General features: G+C 43.3%; 1 protein-coding gene and 1 long non-coding RNA gene across 3 annotated transcripts in view; one reads left to right on the top strand and one right to left on the bottom strand.

Annotated features, from left to right (window-relative positions):
- Positions 1-9,977, top strand: part of LOC139029487 (uncharacterized) — a 16,315-nt gene extending 6,338 nt beyond the window's left edge. The window contains exon 2 of the long non-coding RNA XR_011481814.1: positions 8,311-9,977. This is a non-coding gene — a long non-coding RNA (uncharacterized lncRNA). The remainder of the gene's footprint in view (positions 1-8,310) is intronic.
- On the bottom strand, positions 8,801-15,734 carry LOC111981033 (protein AMBP). 2 transcript variants are annotated; one of them, XM_024012154.3, is made up of 10 exons: positions 15,541-15,734; positions 15,116-15,258; positions 14,526-14,602; positions 14,066-14,182; positions 13,589-13,690; positions 13,205-13,266; positions 12,888-12,969; positions 9,682-9,849; positions 9,205-9,375; positions 8,801-8,999 (listed from the first exon to the last, which is right to left on the bottom strand). In XM_024012154.3, exons 1-10 carry the CDS (start codon positions 15,652-15,654, stop codon positions 8,923-8,925), a joined length of 1,113 nt encoding a protein of 370 aa, XP_023867922.1. In that variant the 5' UTR covers positions 15,655-15,734; the 3' UTR covers positions 8,801-8,922. The 2 variants fall into 2 exon arrangements, with proteins under 2 accessions (XP_023867922.1, XP_023867921.1); XM_024012153.3 differs by having other exon boundaries at positions 8,801-8,994; positions 9,199-9,375; positions 15,541-15,731.
- Positions 15,735-17,426: the final 1,692 nt, after the last annotated feature.

Raw genomic sequence — 17,426 nt, 5'->3', positions numbered from 1 at the left:
CCGATGCTGGATGCCAGGATTAGGTATAACATGTATTAGACCAGATGCTGGATGACAGGATTAGGTATAACATGTATTAGACCGATGGTGGATGCCAGGATTAGTTTTTTTTTTAATACAAATAACATAAAAGAATGGAATTTTTCTGCACCCTTGTATCCAACTCTGCGATATATTGAGCCAAAATCTACGCCCGTCTTTCCTGCGTTGCGTGACATTCGCAGCCTACCCCACCAATAATTATGCATGTATAATACAGCGAAACAGTGATTCTTTCTGCGTACTTAGTAAGCGTACACAATGACTGCCGCCCCACCACAACACATCAGCTTTAGGCAACAGCCTACAAGCAAGATCTCAATGTAGGTTAACGAGCTCCGTAGAGTTTAAATGGACCGCTCGCTACAACACTGATGAATAATATGGACGATACTGTGTTGTAGTCTACTTCGTAAACTAACGCACACACTATTCAATTAAATGTGGATCGTCAGATAGTTATATTTTGTAATATTGTTGTATGGTGGTATTATACATTTTGTATTGTAGATATGTAGTGGTGTAATAATGTTATATAACGTATTGTTTTATATTTTGTTTATTACTGTATGTAATGTAAGTGCCTTAATGTGTTTGGACCCTAGGAAGAGAAGCTGCTGCCTTGGCAACGGCTAATGGGGATCCCTAATAGATACAAAGGGCTCCTGAGTGGCGCAGCGGTCTAAGGCACTCAGCGTCACTACAGACCCCGGTTCGATTCCAGGCTGTATCACAACCGGCCGTGATTGGGAGTCCTATAGGGCGGCGTACAATTGGCCCAGCGTTGTCCGGGTTAGGGTTTGGCCGGGGTAGGCTGTCATTGTAAATAAGAATTTGTTCTTGACTAACTTGCCTAGTTAAATAAAGGTTAAATAAAAAATACTAATATTTTCATCTCAGTATATATTGCATGTACATATATAGCTATCATATAGAGTTTAAATAATAATGAATAATGTGGATGATATTTTGTACTGTGTAGTTTATGACTATGTCATAAACACTAGGTATTAAATACAGAATACAGTTATATTTACAGACAGATATAGCATACTACTAGGCTATCCATTGTGTTGGTATGTGTCTCACCATTCTTGCACTTCTTTATGCTTGTGTGTGTGTGTGTGTGTGTGTGTGTGTGTGGTGTGTGTGTGTGTGTGTGTGTGTGTGTGTGTGTGTGTGTGTGGGTCGTGTCACTATGCCTTAAATGTGCGTGCCGAGCGTGTATGTGCACGCCTGTGTGTGTGTTGGAGAGTAATCACAGAATATAAAGAGCTTGTTGTACAGAGTGAAACTGGGTTTGTAAGTAAGAGGGGAGATGTTTCTTGGCTGCCCACACTGAATACCCTATTCACCAGGCCCTCTTACTGCAAGCTCCATTATCCCCATTGTCATCTCCCCTCAGTCTCTCTGGACCCCTCCCCCTTAACACTGCTGGGACAGGGTGAGGCCGGCGGGGGGGGGGGGGGGGGGGGGGCGTAGGAAAAGAGAGGGGAAAGGGAGGACAGAGAGGCTGAATGAGAGGAGTGGGGGAAGTATGAGAGAAAGAGAAGAATGAGGATCCAAGAGAGGATAGAGGGGAAGAGGGGTGAGAAGTAGTCTCCCCATCTCTCCCCTCTCCATCCCTCCCTCCCATCTCCTCCCTCCCTCTCCATCTCCTCCCTCCTTCTCCATCTCCATCTCCTCCCTCCTTCTCCATCTCCCCCTCTCCATTCTCCTCCTCCACATCTCCTCCCTCCCCATCTCCTCCCTCCCCTTCTCCTCCCCCATCTCCTCCCATCCCCTTCCTCGCTCCCTCTCCATCTCCTCCTCCCCATCTCCTCCTCCCTCCCCATCTCCACCCTCCCCATCTCCTCCTTCCAATCTCCCTCGCCTTAATGATTCCGCATATATGTTTAGGCCAACTCATTTTCCTTCAACATGAGGGAGATCAACCCTTATATTCCCCAGTTGTTTTCTGTGTTTGTTATATACGTGGACCTCTAAAGCATTTACGTATGATACAAGCCATGTAAACATACAGTAAAATTATTGTGTCACAAAATGTATTAGTTTGAATGCAAATCTAGTGTCCATGTTTTCACAGACGGTTTTACAGAGACCATTGAGAGCAATAAAGTCCTTCTGACTGTAAACTCTGCCCTCAGCCTGTGTTTCCCCCTGATAAACCCCAGACACAATTCACAATGAAGTAAGTTAGGGTTTAAGAAGTGACGCTGTAGCTGTTTTTTCTCAAGCAATATCCAGTGTCTCCCAGGCCGCCCTGCAGCTCTCGCAGTTCAAATATTGTGTGTGATTGCGTGCGTGTGTTTGCGTGCGTGCGTGTGTGTGGGAGAGTTAAATCATCAGACCTGTCAGATATCCTCAACACCACTATATGAAACTCAACAAGAAAGAACAACAGGACACAGTGGGGTAATGGGGCTGTATAGCCTATAATAGGACACAAAACCAGCACAGGCTAAATGATTTGCCATTGATTAGAGTACCCCACACCAGGGATATCTCTGAGGAGATGTGAGGGATGTGGCTTGCTGCTGGGACTGGGCAGACCATTGTGTTGTTCTTTCACAACTACTAGTGTCAAAGAGCGTGTTCACACACACACACAGTTGAGATGTAGAGCTCTGAGAAAAGGGGAGGAGAAATGGGAGAGGGGAGGAGAAAAGGGGAGAGAGAATAAAAGAGGTCTGGTAGTTAGCCATATAATCAGATAGTTTGTTAGCCATGTAATCTGGTAGTTAGTTAGCCATATAATTTGGTACTTTGTAAACCATATAATCTGGTAGTTAGTTAGCCATATAATCTGATAGTTTGTTAGCCATGTAATCTGGTAATTAGTTAGCCATATAATTTGGTACTTTGTAAACCATATAATCTGGTAGTTAGTTAGCCATATAATCTGGTAGTTAGGAGGAATGGGAGAGGGAAGGAGAAAAGGGGAGAGAGAATGAGAGGTAAAGCATTTGGTAGTTAGTTAGCCATATAATCAGGTAGTTCATTAGCCGTGTAATCTAATAGTTAGTTAGTTATATAATCAGGTAGTGAGATGGCCATATAATTTGGTAGTTAGCCATATTATCTGGTAGTTCGTTAGTCATATAATCAGTTAGTTAGATGGCCATATAATCTAGCTAGCCATATAATCTGGTAGTTAGCCATATAATCTGGTAGTTAGTTAGGAGAAAATGGGAGAGGGGAGGAGAAAAGGGGAGAGAGAATGAGAGGTAAAGCATTTGGTAGTTAGTTAGCCATATAATCAGGTAGTTAGCCATATAATCAGGTAGTTCGTTAGCCGTATAATCTGGTAGTTAGTTTGCCATATAATCTGGTAGTTAGTTAGGAGAAAGTGGGAGAGGGGAGGAGAAAAGGGGTGAGAGAATGAGTGGTAAAGCATCTGGTAGTGTCACGTTCGTCGAAAGGAGTGGACCAAGGTGCAGCGTGAATAGAGTTCCACATACTTTATTAAAATGTGAAATTTAACAAAAACAACAAAGAATCAACGAACATCCAGTACCGAGCACACTAAGACACTAACTGAAAACAAAACAATATCCCACAAACGCAGGTGGGAAAAGGACCACGTTAAGTATGATCCCCAATTAGAGGCAACAATCATCAGCTGCCTCCAATTGGGAACCATACTCACACCAACATAGAAATATAATACTAGAACACCCCCTAGTCACGCTCTGACCTACTGCACCATAGAGAACCCCAAGGGCTCTCTATGGTCAGGGTGTGACAGGTAGTTAGTTAGCCATATAATCTGGTAGTTAATTAGCCATATAATTTGGTACTTTGTTAGCCATATAATCTGGTAGTTAGGATAAATGGGAGAGGGAAGGAGAAAAGGGGAGAGAGAATGAGAGGTAAAGCATCTCGTAGTTAGTTATTCATATAAACTGACAGTCATATAATAAGGTAGTTTGTTAGCCATATAATCTGGTAGTTAGTTAGCCATATAATTAGGTAGTTAGATGGCCATATAATCTGGTAGATAGCCATATTATCTGGTAGTTAGCCATATAATCAGGTAGTTAGTTAGCCATATAATCTGGTAGTTAGGTTGGATGGGCTGGGGGGTAAGGGGACTGCTGGAGAGGACAAACAATAGCCCCAGCTCTACCAGCAGCAGCTGAGTAAAAAGCTTTGATGAGAGAATTGTCTCTTTCTGTGGTCTAGCATAATGACGTCTCCAGGCTCTCTCTTTCTTCCCTTGTCTTTTCTGTTTCTCTCTTTCTTTTTCTCCCTCCCTCTCTGTTTCCTGAAGCCACATTTATTGAAGTTGGGGACTTTAATAAAGGAAATCTGAGGAAAATATTACCAAGGTTTTATAATTTCCCGTGCTTCTCGCTCATTGAGCACTCTTGACCATTCCCACTCCCCCTTCCGGAACTGCTACAAGGCCCTCCTCCGCACTCCCTTCAGCAAATCAGATCAGGCCTCCATTTTGCTCCTCCCCTCCTATAGGCAGAAACCTAAACAGGAAGTACCTGTGGTAAGGACTGTTCAACGTTGGTCTGACCAATCGGAATCTATGCTTCAAGATGGTTTTGATAACATAGACTGGGAAATGTTCCGGGCTGCTTCTGAGAATAGTATTGACGTATACACTGACTCTGTGACTGAGTTCATCAGGAAGTGCATAGAGGATGTTATTCCCAGTGTAAGGATTAGAATTTATCTAAACCAAAAGCCGTTGATAGATGGCAGCATTCACGCACAACTGAAAACGCGAACCACCGCATTTAACCACGGCAAGGTGACTGGGAACATGGACGTGTACAAACAGACCAGCTACCCCCTCTGTAAGGCAATCAAACAGGCAAAATGACAGTACAGGGACAAAGTGGAGTTGCAATTCAACAGCTCAGACACGAGAAGCATGTGGCAGGGACTCCAGATAATCACAGATTATAAAGGGAAAACCAGCCACGTCGCTTCCAGACAAGCTAAACCTTCTTGGAAAACACAGAGRCGCCGACGCGGGCCACTTCTGCTTACAAGGACTGTGAGCTTTCGTTCTCCGTGGCCGATGTGAGAAAGACAGTTAAGCCCTCGCAAGGCTGCCGGCCCAGACGGCATCCCAAGCTGTGTCCTCAGAGCATGTGCAGAGCAGCTGGCTGGAGTGTTTACGGACATATTCAATCTCTCCCTATCCCAGTCTGTTGTTCCCACTTGCTTCAATGTCCACCATTGTTCCTGTACCCAAGAAAGAGAAGGTAGTGCTTTGAGAGGCTAGTTAAAGGATCATGTCACTTCCACCTTACCCGATACCCTAGACCAACTACAATTTGCATACCGCCCCAACAGATCCATGGAAGATACAATCACCATTTCACTGCACACTACCCTATCCCATCTGGACAAGAGGAAAATCTATGTAAGAATGCTGTTCATTGACTATAGCTCAGCTTTCAACACTCCAAGCTCGGAGCACTGGGTCTGAACCCTGCCCTGTGCAACTGGGTCCTGAACTTCCTGACGGGCCGACCCCCAGGTGGAGAAGGTAGGCAGCAACACCTCCGTCATGCTGATCCTCAACATGGGGACCCCACAAGTCTACGTGCTCAGCCCCCTCCTGTACTCCCTGTTCACCCTTGACGTGGTCGCCACGCACAACTCCAACACCATCATCAAGTTTGCTGATGACACAACACAGCTCGGCCTGATTACCATCAACGATGAAACAGCTTACAGGGAGGAGGTGAGGGCCCTGGCGGAGTGGTGCCAGGACAACAACTTCTCCTTCAACGTCAGCAAGACAAAGGAGCTGATTGTGGTTTACAGGAAACGGAGGGCCGAGCAGGCCCCCATTCACATCGATGGGGCTGAAGTGGAGCGGGTCGAGAGTTTTGAGTCCTTCGGTGTCCACATCACTAAGGATCTATCATGGTCCAAACATACCAACACAGTTGTGAATAGTCGTCTACTATTTGACTGCAGTTTCCTTCCAGTTCCCAGACTGCATCAAATCAAACTTTATTTGTCACATGCGCCGAATACAATAGGTGTAGACCTTACCGTGAAATGTTTACTTACGAGCTCTTAACCAACAATGCAGTTCAAGAAAGAGTTAAAGAAAATATTTATCAATAAACTAAAGTAAAAAAGAATTAAAAGTAACACAATAAAATAACAATAACGAGGCTATATACAGGGGGTACCGGTACCGAGTCACTGTGCGGGGGTACAGGGTTTAGTTGAGATCATTTATACATGTAGGTAGGGGTAAAGTGACTATACATAGATAATAAACAGCGAGTAGCAGCAGTTTAAAAACAAATGGAGGGGGGGGGGGTCAATGAAATTAGTTTGGGTGGTAGCAGTCTTTTGGCTTGGGGGTAGAAGCTGTTAAGGAGCCTTTTGGTCCTAAACTTGGCACTCCGGTACCGCTTACCGTGCAGTAGCAGAGAAAACAGTCTATGACTTGGGTCACTGCGTATAGAGTAGAGCTCCAACAAACCCAAACCTGCTGGACTTAACCCACAACACTTATGTGATTCACTCAGGTCAGACCATCAGACTCTTAAGCCTCTGTGAGAAAACAAGAGGTGCACTTTCTACCAAAAGTGTTGAAGTCTCACAGTTTCATGTGTCTTTGCTTTCCGTTGGTCTCACTTGCCAAAGCTGATAGAAAACATCCTGAGGATTTTCATGGGAACTCTTTCTTTTTTTAGTTTTTTTGTTGTTGGTCAAACAGCAAATACTGTGGGCATGTCTGTCGGACAGTCACAGTTGACATCTTTTTCTGCCACTTTGTGTGTGTGTGTGTGTGTGTCAGTCTCTCATTAGTAACAGTCTGCTGTAACAGAAAGGGATATTGCACTTCCTTTTCATTTGAAAGACTATACTGAAACAGTGTTAAAGAAATAGGGCAAACTACAATTAAATAGCCAACTTCAATGCCAACTACACTGAAACTTCAACTACAATAGCTAACACTGAAATATTGTTATAAAAGAGGCATATATCAGCATTGAGTGATTGTTTTCATTTCCTCACATGTAAAGGGGGTCGGTGCATTAAGTCCCGGTTGAAAAGGCTGCAGGTCTATGTTTGCTCACCATGTTCACTGAACAAAAATATAATTGCAACATGTGAAGTGTTGGTTCCATGTTTCATGAGCTGAAATAAAAAGATCTCAGAAATGTTCCATATGCAAAAAAAATATTTATCTCAAATTTTGTGCACAAATTTGTTTACATCCCTTTTAGTGATTATTTCTCTTTTGCCAAGGTAATCCATTCGCCTGACAGGTGTGGCATATTAAGAAGCTGATTTAACAGCATGATCATTACACAGGTGCACCTTGTGCTGGGGACAATAAAAGGCCACTCTAAAATGTGCAGTTTTGTCACACAACTCAATGCCATAGATGTCTCAAGTTTTGAGGGAACGTGCAATTGTCATGCTGACTGCAGGAATGTCCACCAAAGCTGCCAGATAATTGAATGTTCATTTCTCTACCATAAGCCACCTCCAACGTTCTTTTATAGAATTTGACAGTACATCCAACTGGCCTCACAGCCGCAGACCACGTAAGTGTATAGCGTCATGTGGGCGAGCGATTTGCTGATGTCAATGTTGTGAACAGTGCCCCATTGTAGTGTTGGGGAATGGTATTGGCAGGCATAAGCTACGGACAACCAACACAATTGCATTTTATCGATGGCAATTTCAATGCACAGAAATACCGTGACGAGATCCTGAGGCCCATTGTGAGACCCATTTATTTTAAGGTGTCTGTGACCAACAGATGCATATATGTATTCCCAGTAATGTGAAGTCCATAGATTAATAATAATGATGAATTTATCTCAATTGACTGATTTCCTCATATGAACTGTAACTCAGTAACATTTTTGCATGTTGCGTTTATATTTTTGGTTCAGTATATGTTTAGTATGTGTGCTCTGTGTGAGTAGATCTCAGCAGCATATTTGGTCAGTCTGTAAGACTTCTCTCTCTGTCTCTGTCTCTGTGTGCGTGTGCATGTGTGTGCGTTCACGTGCACTGAATGCATGCTTGCGTGAGAAAGTGAAAAATTCTAGGAAACTCACCGAATGATCACTTTTTGGTGAATATATCATTGTGTCTGACTCTAAGAGGGAATGTGTATTGTATTTTATTTCTGTCTGAAAGTTAAACTGTATGGTCTACTGAGCCATGTGTACGTGCTACTATTTGTGTGAGAGTTGTCTGTGCTAAAATCCCTAGCTGGCCCAGTGGTGTATTTGTTTGCCATCTCTCTCTCCGTCCGACCAGGTGGTGTGCCCTTCTACAGATGGTCCCTCCATGCTGTCAGTTCCCTTTTCCTCTCCGGATATTCCCAGCATTCTACGGCCAGCGGAACGCAGAGAGCAGCCGGGAACTCTGGGAACCAGGAGCAGGAAGCTAGCACCGATCCAGTCGTTCCTTGGTTGGGCCAAGCAGAGCAGCGCRAGACGGGGAGGAGAAATTTGGGAGACGGCTGTCACTGTAACTGGAGCAACATCGCCCTCTGCTGGTTACTCATACACCGGTCATCAGATCCCACCATAATACACTGTATTACATTACAAGAAATACAGTATATTGTATATTTTATATCTTTGGTAAACTCTTGGCTGAACAATAACTTTACCTAATATATACCTTTATATTACATCTATGAATGGATGTATCATCTACATTCAGTTGGTGGCGGTTAACCAAACATACTATAAACTCAACAGCACAAAGTCAGGATCTAGTTTACATAAGACATGATGCCAAGCAGGTTCATCCATCATTTTATTGTGCTCTATGGTAATGTATGATATCCATAGTGTGTTACTGTTGATCAACATATTGATCTGATCTGTGCTGTACGTTATGTGGTTGATCTGTGCTGTACGTTCAGTGGTTGATCTGTGCTGTACGTTCTGTGTTCTCATCTCCTTTAGTTTGTTTTGAGGAACTCCCCTTCTCCTGTAATACAAAGGCACATTCACATCAGATAAGCAGACTAAAACCAGATAAATAATGCCTTTTTTTGTGGTCACAAAAAATATGTTGAAAAACGTAATTTCACAATCAGTACAACTTGACCATGTAATCCCAAAAGATATCAGAATGACATGGCAGTGTTGCCCTAGGCCTTGTTATAACAGACAATATGTGTGTGTCTCTTACCTGGATCCTTCATCACCCCACAGTACTCCTCACACTCCCTCTTGGAGTAGAACTTGTTACTGTTGACCTGGCAATAGTCCTTTTCATGATCCAGACAGAGACCAGAGTTTGAGTGGAAGACCCAGATCTTGGGCTGTCCAGTGCAGGGCCGAGCATCTATGGGCAGTCTACAGGCAGCTGTAGAGAGACACACACCAGACAGGAGGAAAGACATGAGGGACAATCTTGTCTCACACGTAGTCTATGGGCATGGACATCATATTGGTTCTTGAAGTGGGTTGAGCATTGTCACATCATCAACTAGGTTAGAAGTCAAGCCTGTGTCTCCTACGCACCACAAGACTGTATAAGCCCACTGAGCTAAAGTGAAGGCATTAGCTCTGTGGAGCTAACGCAAGTCTCAAGCTCTTAGACAAGATGACCCGTCACACGAGTGTGGTTCACCAACAGAAAAACCACCACTGTTACACTCTATCCACTCACCCTCATTGCGACAGCTCTGGAGACACTCCCTCTCGGTCACAAAGTTGTTCTGGTTGCCCATGCAGCCTCCGTAGGTGAACAGCTGACAGGCCATACTGGTGGAGTTGTAGAAGTACCTCTGCACTGTCCCGAAACAGGGACCTGCGTCCGGATCGGCGTTACAGGACTCTGAAGAGAGATGTATAGCAGTGCATTGTGTGTTTTAGCCATAGACATACAGTAGGGTCTGAAATGATTGACACCCTTGATAAAGATGAACAACACTGACTGTATAAAATAAATCATTCAAATACTGAGCTATATTGTATGCTGCACTTTTTGGGAAATTATATTATTTTATACATAATACAGTTGCTCAGAGAAAGAGATTTAGTAATAATAATAATCAGTAATAAGTAATAATTATTTTCTCAAAAAGGTAGCGGTCAAAATTATTGACACCCTTTTCAATACCTCACCTTGCGAGGATAATGGCACCCAACACTGGTGCGCATGGCCAAATAACTATATTTTCATGTCATCTGACCAAGCACTGGTTTCAATCCAAGTGCCAATGCACATGGATGACATGAAAATAGAGGTCTTTGGCCACGCACACCAGTGGTGGGTTTGGCATCAAAATGAGAACGCCTTGAGCAGAAAATAACTTCATACCTACTAAAGAAATATGGTGGTGGATATTTAATGTTAAGGGTTTGCTTCCATTGGTCCTTGGACCCTTGTTTAATTCATTTATTATTATAATTTATTTTCTCCCCAATTGGTAGTTACAGTCTTGTCTCATCGCTGCAACTCCCGTACGGACTAGGGAGAGGCGAAGGTCGAGAGCCGTGCGTCCTCCGAAACGCAACCCAACCAAGCGCAACCCAACCCAACCAAACTGCTTCATGACACAATGCCCACTTAACCTGGAAGCCAGCCACGCCAATGTGTTGGAGGAAACACCGTACACCTGGTGACTGTGTCAGTGTGCACTGCGCCCGGCCCGCCACAGGAGTCGCTAGTGCACGATGGGACAAGGACATCCCTGCCGGCCAAACCCTCCCTAACCCGGACGACGCTGGGCCAGTTGTGCGCCGCCCCATGGGTCTCCCGGTCGCGGCCGGCTGCGACAGAGCCTGGACTCGAACCCAGAATCTCTAGTGGCATAGCTTGCACTGCGATGCAGTGGCTTAGACCACTGCGCCACTCGGGAGGCCCATTGGACCCTTGTTAAGGTCAACGGCATCATGAAGTTTACCCAGTACCCAAGAATGTTTGCCCAAAATCTGGTTGCCTCAGCCAGGAGGTTGAAACTTGGCCTCAAGTGGATCTTCCACAAGACAATAACCCCAAGCTCACATCAAAATCCACAAAGAAATGGTTAACCCTATCAGTCCCGAGACCCCATCAAAAATCTGCTTTTCATTTATCTGACTTTCTTCATTCTGCATGTCCAGACCTATTTAGCATCACAATGAAGTGTTTTACCATTTTCCTTTCAGGACAACCGGGGCTGCAAGTAGAACATACATTTGACATAAACAGTTTGATCAATGAGTTTTCTTGACAAATGTTTAAAAAAGTCTGGCAAAGCAGAAACCTGATAAAAAATGAATTTATATGAATGTTGTAAGTACAGAAATGGTTTGCTCGGTGGGAAATTAATATCCAACTAGTCAGTGACAATTGTGTGGAGTTAAGAGTTTGTGACAGCAACTATGTGAGCTTATAACAGTATTATAGACACTATGTCCTGGGATTTACTAGGATCTTCTATGTAGAAGAACCCCTTACAGTATTATAGACACTATGTCCTGGGATTTACTATGATCTTCTATGTAGAGAACCCTTACAGTATTATAGACACTATGCCCTGGGATTTACTATGATCTTCTATGTAGAAGAAACCCCTTACAGTATTATAGACACTATGTCCTGGGATTTCTAGGATCTTCTATGTAGAAGAACCCCGTACAGTATTATAGACACTATGTCCTGGATTTACTTAGATCTTCTATGTAGAAAGAACCCCGTACAGTATTATAGACACTATGTCCTGGGATTTACTATGATCTCTATGTAGAAGAAACCCCTTACAGTATTATAGACACTATGTCCTGGGATTACTATGATCTTCTATGTAGAAGAACCCCTTACAGTATTATAGACACTATGTCCTGGATTTACTATGATCTTCTATGTAGAAGAACCCCTTACAGTATTATAGACACTATGTCCTGGATTTACTATGATCTTCTATGTAGAAGAACCCCTTACAGTAATAGACACTATGTCCTGGGATTTACTAGATCTTCTATGTAGAAGAACCCCTAACTGTTATAGACACTATGTCCTGGGATTTACTATGGTCTTCTATGTAGAAGGCCCACTTACCTTCTAACGACTCTTGTGTAGCTTGTGAGGTCATAGAGCAAAACATGTTACACGTGCATATTCATGAGACTTTTGTAGCTCAAAACATTCAGATTCTACAGACGTTTTGGTAAAAAGACCAAGTCCCAGGCCAATTCGGGATCCGCCCTTGTACGGCAAACACCGCTCTAGCTCAGCCCCCGTTAATAACACAGACTAATGGTTGGTATTTACGAGTGCAGAAGAAATAGACCAATTGAATGGTATAAACGATTCTGTATGGAGGACTGGTCTAAGACCCCTCCCAATGTGGTCTCCAACTCATAATTATTTTTAGAAAAAGGCTCAGTGCTGTTATCCTCGCAAGGTGAGGTATTGAAAGGTATTGAAAACAGGAGTGTCAATAATTTTGACCCCCTACCTTGTTAAACAAAATCTATTTTTCTGAGCAATTGTATTAGTATAAATAAAATAATTTTCCAATTTATTTGAGCATATGATATAGCTCAGTATTTAGAATTATTTATTTTATACAGTCATTTTTGCTCGTCGCTATCAACAGTGGGAATAATTTCGGACTCCACTGTACACTGTAATTACATGTAATATACATGAGTGTTACTCAACTTCAGTCCTCCAGTATCCCTAACAGTACACGCTTCTATTGTAGCCCTGGACAAGCACACCTGATTCTTGTATGACTTTAATTAGCTATGTTTGTCCGGAGCTACACCAAAAATGTGTTCTAGCAGCTTCCAGCCATTCAATGACTAGACCCACACAGAGCTGATGCTAAAACGTACCTTCAATGTAGAGGTCACGGGCCTAGCAGGCCCACCAGGCACTCTCACCTTTACTCCTGAACATCATGGTTCCGGCACCAGAACCCTCCTCAGCGGGCAACTCAGGGAGGACTATGTTCCTCTTGGCTCTCTGGGGACAGACAGACAGGTGAGTACTCAGCAGGGTTGGGGTAAAGTCCATTTGACTTCCAATCAATTCAGGAAGTATACTGAAATTCCAATTCCAKTTATCGTCAATGCTTTTCATTTAGGAAAATGTTGATTTACTTTCTGTAATGCCTTTAACCAAAGCTGCTTTTCGATATAATCCCAGACTCTGACACGGGGTACAACCTCAACATTGAATAATTGAATACAGGAAGTACCAGTGCTGTAACCTCAGGCTGAGGCTCTGCTGCTACAGGCTCTGTTCCTGGTACACACTCCCCTGTGGACAGAGACAGGAGTTCAAAGGTCAAACAATGTCCAGACACATAGTGGATGTCACTGGAGTGTGTGTGCGTGCGTACGTGCGCATGTGGCTGTGTACTTGCTGCCTGGTGTATGTGAGTATTTGTGCATGTGTGTGCAGGGGCACACACATATGGCTGGTCCATATTTTGCCCAGTGGGCCTGTTCAACTTWGTTTTTTTGTGCAAAATTATAAATATTCGGCTAATAACGGGCGCCTGAAGGAAAATGCCAAGGCCGATTTAGAAATGCCAAGGCCGATTTCTGGTCCCAGTCCGCCCCTGTGTGTGTGCCTCTACCTTTGTTCTGTTTGATGATGATTGTGTCGTCAGCCATGCCCTGCTCCCTCACCAGCCTCCTGAAGTCATCCAGGATAGTGGGCGACAGTTCCATGGTGCGACCTGAAGGAGGCAGCATTTTAATTGACTTCTACTGCTTAATATAATTAACACTATAGCTGTTTCTGAGTGGCCTGGTCTCAGATCAGATCTTCTGCTGCTGAATATAACAACACTATAGCTGTGTCTGATAGGCCTGGTTTCAGATCTGTTTGTGGACCTGCCAACTCCTATAGTCATTATCATGTTTGTGTTTGTGCTGCTCTATAGCCAAATCAATTGGTTGATTGATTGACTGTATAGCCAAATCCTATGGTCGTTGTRGTGACAATCATAATTACAACCAAAGGAGTTGGCAAGACACCACAAACAGATCTGGTACCAGGCTACTGTCTCAGTGGTGTGAAGTTAAATAAATGACACTGTGGTGACACTTACTGTATAGCTTGGCAGACTTTGTCTTCTCGCCTCCTGTTTTTTGTTTACTCAACATGACGATGGCGTACTCATCATAGTTAGTGTCAACCACATAGGCATCAACATCAGCCGCCCACTCTGCATGAAGGAAACATGGACTTATACGGTAGGAGAGTACGAGCATAAATACAGTACACAATGCCCATTACCTCTCACCGTTGACCTCTCATCGATTACAAAAATACACAGACTGTGTATGGAAACATTACTAGCTGTCACATCCTTGCTTCCTCCGTCACTAGCCGTCCTTGTTTCCTTAATTCCTCTCAAAGCGCATTGTAAGAGAGGATCCAAGGTCCCTCCCTTGAACATTCTCTTCCAATTAGCTTTGAGAGGACTAATTGTGACGGGGACTAAACAAGGACGGGGAAGGTAAAGTTTTCAGACATGGTTGAGGAGAGGAAGTGACAAACAGACTTACTGGCGATGTGGTAGGTGAATCTTCCAGGTGTGTCAGTCAGCTCGTAATCACCAGAGATCTGCTTACATGTCCCGTGCCTGCACACGCACGCACGCACACAGCATATATTGAATTAAAGGCCAAAGCAGCCGTTTTAATCTCAATATCTGCTTAACAATTAAGTACCTTACTGTTTTTAATTAAAATCTGAAAAACTATTCCTCAAACAATAATTAGGTAGGACTGTCTGGGAGTGGTCTGAGTGAGGGGCCTAATTGGAGGGATATGTAACCTGAAAACTAGCTGTTATTGGCAGAGATTTGGAACTCTTTGTTATTGGTCTAATAACTTATCCTGCCTGGTGATGTCACCAGGCAAGCCAAAACTCCACCCATACAAAACCTTCTGATTAGTACGTCCCGTGTAATTGCATTTTTTTTAACCAACAACTATGTAATATCACTGATTTTTTACAAAATAATCTCACTTTTACAGCGTTAGTTTCAAACAGAAGTTTGACTGCATTGGGTCTTTAAGCTATGGTGAATCCAGTTCCATTATTAGGTACAGTTCAGAGACARGAATATCAATGTGTGTGTGTGTAACCTCACTTTGTCATGCTCCTTGTCATGCTGACTTTGTCTCCGGTGCTGCTGGCCTGCAGCTCCAGGGTTCCGATGGCTGCATCTCCCTTGTGGCGCTGCATCCAGGGGCAGGTGGACGCTACCGCAATATCATGCCACTTCCCCATGAACTGACCAATAGAGAGACAGATGGAAAGGTTTTAACAACCTGTAATACTGTACTGGGAACAGCAATATTTAGACATATGAGGCGTATAAACTTACAAGCGAATAGACACTAAAATCACAAAATCTACATAGCTTGACAACTCAACCGAATCAGTCTATTGGCCATTTGGCCATCAAGTAACGTTACGAAGAATTTTCAAAACAATTACTCTACTGATTATGACTAATAGATCAGATAAGGCGAGAGACAGGTCCATGGTCTGAGAAACAGAAGACACTCTGACCTTAGTCAGGTCGAAGTTCTCCTGTGTGGGGAAGAGATGTTCGGGAAGCACGGGCACTCCATGGAGGAGGCAAACGAGGCCCAAGAGGAGCGCGAGTACGACAACCTGCTGCATTCTGTCTTTCTGTCTCTGATACCAACCTCTGACTGAGGCTTACCCTGAGCTCTTGGAACTGCTGGGAGAGCTAATCTCTCCACCCCTCCAACCTTTATCCCTCCAACCCTCTACCTCAACCCCCTCCACTGGATTAGGCTAGCAAGCCAATGGCCAATGACCATGTGTGTTTACCCCTTCCTGTACCCCTCAAACTCCAGCAGAAAACAAACCGCAAACAGAGCAAAGTTCTCCTTATCTCTCTGTTTGTCACTGTAACATTCGACTTCTAAGTGGAATTTAATAGGAAAAAATATCTCAAATTTAACCACAACCGAGCAGTAGCATGCATAGCTAAAACAATATTGGCCTAAGGATAGAACCCTGCAGATCTCTCTCTCTCTCTCTATCTGACATCTGACATCTGAGAGGACGTTGGTTGTAAAATAAGGGGCGTCTAAAAGTACATTTAACATATTCCATATGGAGAGACAAAAATAAAACCTACAGTTCATTCAAATATCACGTGTTTCAGTAATTGTAGTCCGTCATCAACAACATAGACTGTCTGTAGACAGGAAGTCTATTAACTTACCTAGTGTCCATAGGGACGGCAGTTCTCTGTAAACAACAAGGAGAGCAACAATGTTTTGACACATAAATGTCTGCTTTAAGACTACCTGTTTGGGGTCAAACTGCACTCCTAGGGACATTTTTTTATCATATCAGGCTTCACCTTCAGGGAATGACCTATAAGACCAGAATAAGAGTAATATGTAGACAGACTCCCCATAGAGGGACACCTGTGTTTACTAGGGTTGAATGGTGGGAATCCGGTTTCCGGGATTTACTGGGATTTACCGGGATTTACCACCACAAACCACTCGCTTTTTCCGGGATAAATAACTGCGAGAACCCAGTAAATTATAATAAATGATTTATATGAACAGCATGGCGTGAAATTTTAACTGTTATATGTGATGTCTAAATCTGGCTTCTCTACGGCCTCTGCATGATCAACGCTCAGAGTAGGGACAGGCAGCCCATCTCAGATTAGAGTGCAGTTCGCAATGCATGTAGATCTATCATCTCATCATGGTAACTTTTTTTCTTGTGACAAGTAGGCCTATATTTGCTGCAGCATAGTCTATCATTTAAATACTGAACGTGTGTCTAATTGACCCATCTCCGTCTGACTTTCGCAGGTCACCTTATGTTTTAATTGTAACGTTTTTATTTATTTATTGCAGCTGAAGAGTTTTAAAGCAGCCTATAACTCGAATATTGTTGTTTTAATATCATTGCACTCTCTTGCAGTCTTTCTCCATCAATTCCATAAAAATAGATCCAAAATAGATCATCCTGTTCTAGATTGATATATAGCCCTGTATATAGATGTCCTAGCTTACCTCTTTCAGGTAATACATTCAATGCAGTATTGGCCTTATATTTAGCTAATTCATTCTGGGTTATGCTAACTTACTGTCTCTTGCGCAACACGCATGCACCTGTGCTCCGCTGGCCTCTCTCCTTAAAAAATGCTCCTTTGCTCTTGGAGTCCCATGCAGGACACGCTGGACTAGAATAGCCTGCTGGACATTTATTTTTTTAATATTTTTTTTACATTTCTTATACCTATAGACTATTCAAAGAGGTACGCAAGCTCTTGTTTGCTGAATGTTAAAAAAGCAGCCAATAGAAATCATGGGTAGTTTGAAAGAAGCYTGAACGCGCAATGGTGGTAGGCTATGGCAGTTCAGACCCATAACTATTCAATCTTCGTGAAGAGAAGT

This window comes from Salvelinus sp. IW2-2015, linkage group LG20 (genome assembly GCF_002910315.2).
Source record: "Salvelinus sp. IW2-2015 linkage group LG20, ASM291031v2, whole genome shotgun sequence".
NCBI lineage: Eukaryota > Metazoa > Chordata > Actinopteri > Salmoniformes > Salmonidae > Salvelinus > Salvelinus sp. IW2-2015.
Note: the sequence above shows the minus strand (reverse complement) of the source record. Positions and strands in the feature narration are given on the sequence as shown.

Excerpts from the sequence above, each read along its gene's own strand:
- LOC111981033 (XM_024012154.3), bottom strand. The coding sequence starts at position 15,654 with ATGCAGCAGGTTGTCGTACTCGCGCTCCTCTTGGGCCTCGTTTGCCTC. Across the intron at positions 9,850-12,887 it reads CATGATGTTCAGGAGTAAAG|AGTCCTGTAACGCCGATCCG; the intron begins GTGAGAGTGCCT and ends ATCTCTCTTCAG. Across the intron at positions 9,376-9,681 it reads CCAGAGCTGTCGCAATGAGG|CTGCCTGTAGACTGCCCATA; the intron begins GTGAGTGGATAG and ends GTCTCTCTACAG.